The sequence below is a fragment of the Candoia aspera genome, chromosome 17, assembly GCF_035149785.1.
Source record: "Candoia aspera isolate rCanAsp1 chromosome 17, rCanAsp1.hap2, whole genome shotgun sequence".
NCBI lineage: Eukaryota > Metazoa > Chordata > Lepidosauria > Squamata > Boidae > Candoia > Candoia aspera.
The window spans coordinates 2623598-2632877 of NC_086169.1; the positions used below are offsets into that span (position 1 = coordinate 2623598).

The 9280-nt window shown below is 57.1% G+C and overlaps 2 protein-coding genes across 2 annotated transcripts; one reads left to right on the top strand and one right to left on the bottom strand.

Annotated features, from left to right (window-relative positions):
- RAB13 (RAB13, member RAS oncogene family) lies at positions 1-6094 on the bottom strand. Its single transcript, XM_063316918.1, has 8 exons — positions 5861-6094; positions 5074-5134; positions 4318-4378; positions 3039-3116; positions 2151-2240; positions 1521-1586; positions 1065-1115; positions 1-776 (listed from the first exon to the last, which is right to left on the bottom strand). Exons 1-8 carry the CDS (start codon positions 5982-5984, stop codon positions 705-707), a joined length of 603 nt encoding a protein of 200 aa, XP_063172988.1. The 5' UTR covers positions 5985-6094; the 3' UTR covers positions 1-704.
- Positions 6095-7758: 1664 nt separating this feature from the next.
- Positions 7759-9116, top strand: RPS27 (ribosomal protein S27). Its single transcript, XM_063316637.1, has 4 exons — positions 7759-7893; positions 8145-8253; positions 8454-8564; positions 8855-9116. Exons 1-4 carry the CDS (start codon positions 7888-7890, stop codon positions 8881-8883), a joined length of 255 nt encoding a protein of 84 aa, XP_063172707.1. The 5' UTR covers positions 7759-7887; the 3' UTR covers positions 8884-9116.
- Positions 9117-9280: the final 164 nt, after the last annotated feature.

Consider the following 9280-nt stretch of genomic DNA (forward strand, 5'->3'; position numbering starts at 1 on the left):
GATTTATAAAAGGCAATTGATCCCCCCAAGGTGCCGGATTCTGTGGGCTGCGTTCCGGGCTTCCACCCACCCGAAGTGTGGAGAATCCCAGCAGGCAGAAGTATTTTTCTTAAAAGTTTTTCTCCCTCTCCTGTAGGAAGATCTGGGTCTCATCCGAGCCCTTCCTATGTCTGTTAAAGAGAAGTGAACCTTGATTCCCTAAAGCCGTGTTTCTCAACCTTGGGAACTTTAAGATGTCTCGACTTCAGCTCCCAGAATTCCCTAGCCAGCATGTTTGGACTTCGACTCCCAGAATTCCCCAGCCAGCATGTCTGGACTTCGACTCCCAGAATTCCCCAGCCAGCATGCTGGGGAAGTCCAGACATCTTAAAATGGCCGAGGTTGAGAAACTCTGCAAAGTTGTCTGCTGATTCCAGGGATTTGGGGCTGACTTCCCCAGTTAATACCCCTCCCCAGTTTTTAAACGTCTCCCTTTTTGCTTGGGGACCCCCCCCCAAACCTCTCCTTCCCTTTCTGCAAGCGCAAAAATTAAAAGGCAGGAAGCCCCCAACGGAAGAAGACGACAAAGAGGGGGATCAGTCTCCGAGTCCTTCCAGAGTCCAGCCCGAAGCAACTCGGAGTCCCGAGGGTGAGAAAACGATGGGTGAAAGAGGAGAAAGGGCATTGTATATAATACGGGGTATTTCTGAACGGGCTGGCCCCGGCTAGACCACTGAGCACTTTGAGCCGCTTTTGGGTGAGGCTTTCACTTCCAAAGGCCTCTTGGGGAGCTGAGCCTGGAGGAGAAAGGGACCAAGTCAGGAGCTGGTTGGCCATCCGTGGTTCAAAGAAAGAGGCGGAGGAGGAGGAGGAGGAGAGGAAGGAGGAGAAGAGGAAAAAGGAGAAGACAAAAGAAGGAGAAGGAGGAATGAGAAGGAAAAGAAAGAGAAAAAGAGAAAGAAGAGGAGGAGGAAGACAGAAGAAGAGGAAGAGGAGGAGGAGGAGGAGGAGGAGGAGGAAGAAAGATAGAGAGATGGCCACATTGTGCAGACTGTTTTAATTGTCCCCCCCAATCCGGCACTCACCGATTTCTTGGCCGATTTGAGAAGAATGTCACGGGCCAAAGTATTGAAAGCCTGACATGGGGGAAGAAAAAAGACCAGGGTTCCATAATTCTGCTTCCAGCCATTTATTGCTGCAAGAAGTCTCTGCTTGTGGTGGGCCTCCACAATGCCCCTACGAGGTAGGCCGCTCCTCCCATTGCAGAGGAGAGGAACTGGGAGCGGCTCCCCAGATTCCGTGAACGGGCTTTTCCCCAATCAAGCAGCCCTTCAGCCATCCCTGCGGGGCCTGTCTCTGGACCTGGCCTACCTCGAAGGGCTGACTGTCCCTCTGCCTGGCCGAATTCCCAAACTGGCCAGCCAAGGATGGCTAATACCCTGCAGCCCAGGGACGACTGCACACCAGGCCTGGGAGCTGTGTGTGTGTGTGTGTGTGTGTGTGTGTGTTGAGGGGATCCCCAGGCCAAGCAGACCACTCACCTCCTCCACGTTCAAGCTGGACTTGGCGCTGGTCTCAAAGAACTTGATCCCGTGCTCTCTGGACAGCTGCAGAGTGTGGAGAATGGATGAATGAATGAAAGAACGAACAAATAGAGGGAGGGAGGGAGGACAAAGAGGGAGGAAGGACGGAAGGAGGGACGGAAGGATGGACAAAGAGAGGGAGGGAGGGAGGAATCAATCAATCACTGGGGGAGCATCCAGGGCTGCTAGATCTGCTTTCAAGCAGAGCCAAAGGCTTGGAGGTCACCTGGGATCATCAGAAAAGGCTATTACAAGCCATACCCTGGCAGGTGGGGGGCGGAAACAACAGGGGAGAGAAATGGAGAAGGGGAAGCGGGTTGGGGGCGGCAAACTCTGCCTGCTTCCAGCTCCGGCCCTGCCTGCCCTCCACCCCTCGCAGGCCAGCGTCTCTTTGCAGGCGAACCGTTCCCAGGATCCGACGAGTCCAGAGGCTTGCGAACGCGGGACCTCGGGCGCCTGACAGCTTCCCCCCACCTGAAACTGCATCAGTGCAGATCCCACCCCCCCAGCTGGAAATCCAGAGCCATCCGTGGCCCAAAAAGCCAGTGAGGCCGAATTCCGCCCCCTCCCACATCCCAGCCGGGGTACCTTCTCGGCTTGGTCCCGGGACACCTTCCGCTTCACCTCCATGTCGCACTTGTTCCCCAGCAGCAGACGCTCCACCCCGGCCGAGGCGTTCTGGGCAAAGGAAGTGGCCGAGAGGGGCGGTTGGGCCACGAAGGACCGTCAACCCGGGTGTCCGAGAAACGGGCCATCCATCTGTCTTTTGGGGGAGGGATATTCCCCCCCGCCAGCCACAGATCAAACAATGACACCCTCCTTTCCCCTTGGGCATGTTCAGGGTTTCTCCACCTTAAAACTCATAAAAACCATCACAAACCATAAAAAAAATTAAAAACAATAAACACCCATAATCTGCAGGAGAGCACACGCAGTTTGCCTAGTAATACAGCCTCGTAATCTTTAATCTTTGCATTTAAAATTGCAATACCTTTTTTTTTTTAAATAGAGTTTAATTCGCACAGGAGACTCTCGCATCCTTTACAGGCCTTCCCGCATGGAAAGTTCAGTTTTGAGGCTTTGCAGCTGTTTCCCTTTTATTTTTTTCTGGAAGAACCGAGAGCCCGTGGGGTGGGGGGGCATGTGGGCGCTGCGTTGCCCATCCTGGCTATTCTCTTTCCCGTTGCTAGTGCAATGCCTCTGTTTGGGCACTAGAGGGCAGACCTCACTGTCTTTGGCCACCGTGGTCCTCCCATCCCCTCTGTTCAGGGGCCATTTGCCACCAGAGGGCAGCGTTTGCCATCATTTGCCATTTCTCACTTGTAATCCAAAATCTGAATCCAGAATGGATGAATGGGCAGAGCGGGGGGGGGGGGGGGGATCCCTGGGGCAGAAAGTATGGGAGGCGTATAGCTGCAGACGGTCTCCCCTTTCTGACATCCTCACCCCCAGCACTGTTTCGCGTAACGAACCCACCTCTTTGATGCTTTTCATCCAATTCTGGATGTTCTCAAAGGATTTCTCGTCTGTGATGTCATAGACCAGGATGATTCCCTAAGAAGGAATTGGGGGTTAGTGCAGGGTGGCCGGCCGTCCAGAGCCCAGCCTTCCCATTCTGCTACTGAGGTGCCAGCTGCACAGCAAAAGGAAGCAAGTCTCCTTCGGCAAAGACCAGCCCTTCCCTTCTTGCTTCTCCAAGTGCCACACACATGTCTGGACTTGTGGTTTTTTTTCCCCTCCTCCCTCCCAGTCCCTTCTTCCTCTCGTGTCGTTTCTCTTGGATCATATGCCTACTCACATATGATATTTTGGGCGATAGAGTGGTAGGAATTTTTTTTTCTTTTAACCAATTTAATAACAGCCCAACAAAAAATCCCATATGGCCCAGATTGGGCACCCTCATATATCTGGCACATCTGTAACAGCTTGGCAATGCGGGAACCCTGATTTCACTAAGGGGTGAGAAACTGAAGACCCTTTTGCATGCTTTGGGAGAGACAACTAAAGTGTGAATTAGTCCAGTGTTTTTCAACCTTGGTGACTTTAGGATGTGCAGATTTCAACTCCCAGAATTCCCCAGCCAGCCATGCTGGCTGGGGAATTCTGGGAGTTGAAGTCCGCACATCTTAAACCTGCTGAGCTTGAGAAACATGGATCTAGTCCTTAGTGTTTGGGGTGGGGGGAAGAAGGGGAGGGAAACTAAAATGCAAAACTAAGATTTTCAATGTGAGAAAACAGGATTTCTGGATCCTCTCCAAGGGAAGGATCATCTCGCTCCCAACTTTAAGACCAGCAAGATTAAAATCTACTTAGTTTGCTTTTGGTAATTCAGGATTTTAATTGTCTGAAAGCACGCCCTGCATCTGGGCTGTTTCTCTCCTCCCGGGGCCACAAGAGAGAGCCAGTTTGGCCTACTGACAAAGGCACCGGGCTAGAAACCAGGAGACGGTGAGTTCCAGTCCCGCCTTAGGCACGAAAGCCGGCTGGGTGACTTTGGGCCAGGGGCATTCCCTCTCACCCAGCCCACCTCACAGGGTTGTTGTTGCGGGGAAAATAGAGGGAGGAAGGAGTATTAGGTATATTCACCGCCTTGAGTTATTTATAAAAATAATAAAGGTGGGACAAAAATAATCTAAACAAAAAAAAAAGCTGCCCGCCTGTGACGGTGCCCGCTGAAGACATTCCCACCACACCCCTCGACGGGCTCGCCCAGCCCAGCCCAGGGGGTAGCCCCAGGGGGTGGCAGCCCCGTTACCATCGCTCCTCGGTAGTATGCAGTGGTGATGGTCTTGAAACGCTCCTGGCCAGCCGTGTCCCTGCAAAAGAAATCCCAGAGGTTGTGTGAATGGTCACTCTGCCTCGAAAATCCCATTTTTAGGCTCCCGTCTCCTGCTGCAGGCTTCAGACTTAGGGGCATATGGAATTATGGAAAATGTGGCCAAGCGTTCGCTCGTTCCCTTTCCACGTTCAGCCTCGGGGGCTCTCCCAAAACTGGGGAGAGGCCGCGGCAGCGACCCAAAATGTCGTTCTGCTGCGGAACTGCCTGCCACCAGATCTGGGGAGGGAGTCGGGTGGCTCTGAAAGGAGGTTGGATAAATTCGCGCCACTGAGGGCATCTTCTTGGGGATCAACAACAGAAATCGCAATTTATACCAGCGGTTCTCCGCCATGGCAACTTTACGACGTGGGGCCTTCAGCTCCCAGAATTCCCCAGCCAGCACAGCTGGCTGGGGAATTCTGGGAGCTGAAGCCCCACGTCGTAAAGTTGCCAAGGCGGAGAAACGCTGCTCTACGCCGTATGTGATTTTAAAAGATTCCCACTTTTTTTTTCCTGTTCCTAAACGGATTGTTTTACAGCTTTCACAAACATCCTTCAATGCAGGGCTTTGACATACAACTTCTCTCCCGCCGCCCCGGGCATTTAACCCCTCCCTTCCGGCTCCCCACCCCACTTTTGCGCCCGTGCCCCCCAACACGGACGGGGCACCTCCTTGTCCTCAGAAACACTCACCAAACTTGCAGCTTGATCCGCTTGCCCTCCACCTCCACCGTCCGGATTTTGAAGTCAATCCCTACATAGAAGAAGGGAGAAAACCCAGGGTTTAATTTGATTCCTGCTGGTCGCAGGTTTGGGGTGCCCCGTCTGGGGATGGGCCTCCAGTGCTTTTGGGGGGCCATGTTGGAGACCCCATTGTTGGAATTCAGATCTTTGGGGCGCCGAATTGTAGCTCACGTCACGAAACGTAGCCCCTGCCTCCAAATCTCAGCTAAGATTCTAGTCCTCATGGTGCTTGGATTTTTTTTTTTCAAGGAGGGGGTGATCGAAACCGAAAATGGGACCTTCCTTTCCACCAAGTCTTAAGTCCAACTCGATGGTGTCAGTTGCCCTGCTGGGAGGGGTCTGTGGAGTTTCACCCCACCGCCTCTTCCCACTGGGACCCCAGGAGTAAAAGAGTTGGGGCCCTCCTGCTCCCCAAGGACCCTTCCCCTACAAAGCAACAGCTTCTCATCACCCCAATTCTTTGAAGCGTTGCAAAGGGGTGCAAGTGTTGGGGATCCCCCTTCCTGGGCTGGCCAGATCCTGAGAGACCCCGCCTTGCCCCTTCCTCCCCGTTCCCATCATCCGCAGCCCACCGCCATGCAGTCCAGGAGGCAGGGACTGGCACGCTGGGCAGATGGGAAGCGGAGGGAGGCCAGCGGTGCCCCGGAGCCGGGCAGCGGCTGATTCCCCGCGATCCCGCTTTGGGGGTTGTGGGGGGCCCCGGGGGGGTCCGGGCAGCGGGGGCCCCCCTCCTCACCGATGGTGCTGATGTAGGTGCCGCTGAAGCTGTCCTCGGAGAAGCGGATGATCAGGCAGGTCTTGCCCACCCCGCTGTCCCCGATCAGCAGCAGCTTGAAGAGGTGGTCGTAGGACTTGGCCATCGCCGCCGGGGGTCCGGCCCGGGCCGATCCGCGCGTCGTGGGAAGGGGCGCCTCGCCCGCGCTGGAGAAAGGCCGAGCGGGCCACTCGGGCGCCGGGAGGGAACTTTGGGGAGGAGGGGCTGAAGTTTTCCTTCTTTTTCTTTTTTTCCTTCTCCCTCCTCTCGCCGCCCTCCTCTTCCTCCTCCCTCCCCGCCAAACCACTCCCCCGGGCCGGGCAGCGAAGCAGCCCCCCCAAGGCGGGGAGGGGTTGACCCCTGGCTCAGAAGGGGAGGAGGGAGCATCGTCCGCCGCCGCTGGCCACGGAGGAGGGCGGAGAGCTCCTGAGCATGGGCAGAGCGTCTTCCGCCGGCGGCAGCCTTGCGCGAGCATCCCTGCACGGGGGTGGGGGGCAACTCGCCCCCTTCCCTTCCCGCGACGACCCTCATTGTCCCCAGGGCCAGGAATGGGAATTCTAGGAGGGCTTGGAAAGGGTGCCACGTGGAGAGGAGGCGGAACGGGGCGGCGGAGGGAGATCTCGGCCGAGTTATCTTCCTTATTCCACCTTCTTCAAACCATCTTCGATAAGCAGCCGGGCGCTAAAGTAAATTACTGATTTATTTCAACGTATTCCAGTTTAAGTCAATCGCTTAGCAGCGATTGCTTTTTTTCTCTAAATTTATTTAAGCGGCTGATGAGAAACTTAAACAGTTTCTTTACTGACATCGATTGAAACGACGCGCGCTAAATTAAACGATTGTCTTACTTAAATTTATTTAAATGCACTGGCCACCCAATTCCAATGGACTCTGGGAGGCGCACAAAACTAGAGGAAAAAAACGTAAAAACCGCTTGAGACGTTAAATTGGACGGATGGGCCAGACGAAAATGACCCACAAAGCGAAATGGGCGCCATAGATGAATAATGAACATCAACCCCAGGCCTGGGACCAAAGCTGGGTTTTCAAAGTTGATGGAGTTAATGGAACTCCCCTGTTCAGAAGCAGTCTACCTCTGACACACCCTGGACTTGGAAGGGTCACTGTCTCCACTGCCTGCAAGTGAAGCTGGCTTGGTCTCATCCAGAGATGGGTTAACCTCTCTCTTGTTTTCTTCCTTCCGCAAATCTTTCGACCTCCATGTGGACTGCTGACCTGCTCACGCGTTTGACTGGGGGCAGAGAACCCCTTTTGCAAGGGTGACATCCCCACCGTCAAAAGACCTCCCTTGCTCTTTGAGAGGCTGGCCGGGCATGATAAAAACTTTGCTCTGCCACCCAAACCCAGGAGAGGCCAGCCTGGGTTCAAATCCTGGCTTGAGCACTGAACTCAGCCCAACTTTGCAGGAGTGTCGCTGGGGTGAAAGGAGAGGAGGCTGTAGCTCCTGGAGGAACCTTGAGGGCTAGAAGCTTGGTTTATCAGGGTGGGAACCCAGGCAGGGCTGTTAGTTTTGGGATTGGGAACCTGTTTGGACCCATGAGGACTAGAGCCTTAGTTTGTTTTTAGGGGGAGGGCTAGACCTGACTAGGACGATGGGATATCTGCAGTGCCCTAAGCGCGTCTGTGTGTGTATTGGGGTGGGGGGACCAGGCGAGTCAACCTCAGCCCGGCCTACCCTGCAGGGCTGTGGGGAGGACGAGGCGGAGCGGAGTCCCTGTTGACGGATCCCTCTCAAAATGGCGTCCCAAGGGGGAAAGGGCTGCCCTTCCCAAGAGGGCGGCCAGGCAGGCCCTCCGCCTCACAAGATGGCGGCCCACTCGCCCCGCCCCTCCGGACCGCCCCAAGATGGCGCCCTCCCGCGGCCGGCGACGCCGAGTCCGCCCCCGCCCCCGCCCGGACTTCCGCCCGTGCGGGAAACCCCGGAGCGGATATAGCAGTTTCTCTTTCCGGCCTGCCTCCTTTTCGGCCGCAGCTGCCTCCACGCGAACATGCCGGTGAGTCTTGCCCGGGCGCCGCCCCCGGGCCCGCCCCCGCCCCGCCGTCGCCCCGCGCTCGGCAGCCCGCCGGCGGCGCGGAGGGCCCGCCCGGCCGCCCCGCGGGCCCCGCTCGGCGCGCCCACGCCGCCTGGCCGCGGCGCGGAGGCTCAAAATGGCGGCCCGGGGGCGGGGGCGCGCGGGCGGGCGGGGGCGGCGGGCCGGGGGCGGGGGGCGGCGGCGGCCGCGCTGAGCGCCTCTCTGCCCCGCAGCTCGCGAAGGACCTCCTGCACCCGTCCCCCGAGGAGGAGAAGCGGAAGCACAAGAAGAAGCGCCTGGTGCAGAGCCCCAACTCCTACTTCATGGACGTGAAGTGCCCGGGTGAGGCCCTCCTCGGCCCGGGGCGCGGGGGGCCTCATTGTCGGAGGGGGCCGAGACGCCGGGGAGGAGGAGGGGCCGGGAAGGGGAGAAGGCCGAGCCAGAGGTGCTTGGGGGGGGGCGGGCGGGGGGGGGCTCGGGCCGCGGCAGGTCTGCGACGCTCCCGAAAACAGACAAACGGTAATAAAAACCGCCCCCCGCAGGCTGCTACAAAATCACCACGGTCTTCAGTCACGCGCAGACCGTCGTGCTGTGCGTCGGCTGCTCCACGGTGCTGTGCCAGCCCACCGGAGGGAAGGCGAGGCTGACAGAAGGTGAGCGGCCGGGAAGGACGGGAAGGCAGCCGGGGCCTGGCCGCGGAGGTCTGGGCGCACCGCCCTGCAGCCTTGGGGGTGGGAGGAACGGAAACCTGCGTCTAGAACCGCCAAGGTGCAAAGCGGTGCTTTAAAACCGTTTCTTCCGATGTGGATAGGACTCGGCGGGCCGTTTTTGCGGCTGATGCGCTCGCAGGGATGTGGAGAAAAGCGGCTCTTCTGTCCCCCACCCCCCCCAAACACCGGGCCTCCTGGTCTCGCTCGCTCACGGTGTGCGTTTCTCCTTGCAGGATGCTCCTTCAGGCGAAAGCAGCATTAAGCCGTGGACTCTTGCACAGGATGGGTGGGGCTATGCGCACAGCCGCCGGCTTTGATTCTGACGGTCTCAAGAGCGGGGTTGGAGTGCACGCAGCGGAGCGGGAAATGCGGTTGGGTTACCGCTGGGGGCCCTAGTTGCTCCCAGGGGGCATGGAATACGATCAACCCCGTGGCTATGGCGCTGTCCTTGTAGCCTCACCCGTTTGATTCAATAAATTTTGGATATAAAGGCAATCTGTGTTCCTGTGTGTTGGGTATACAAATTGTTTGAGCGATGTCTGCACCTGCCTGGGACTGCTCTGAGCTGACCTACCCCTGGACGCCCACCGGGGATCGATTCTGACCCTCTGGGGATCTGGCTAAACGCGGAAAGGTGGTGCAACAAAGCGGCTTCTGTC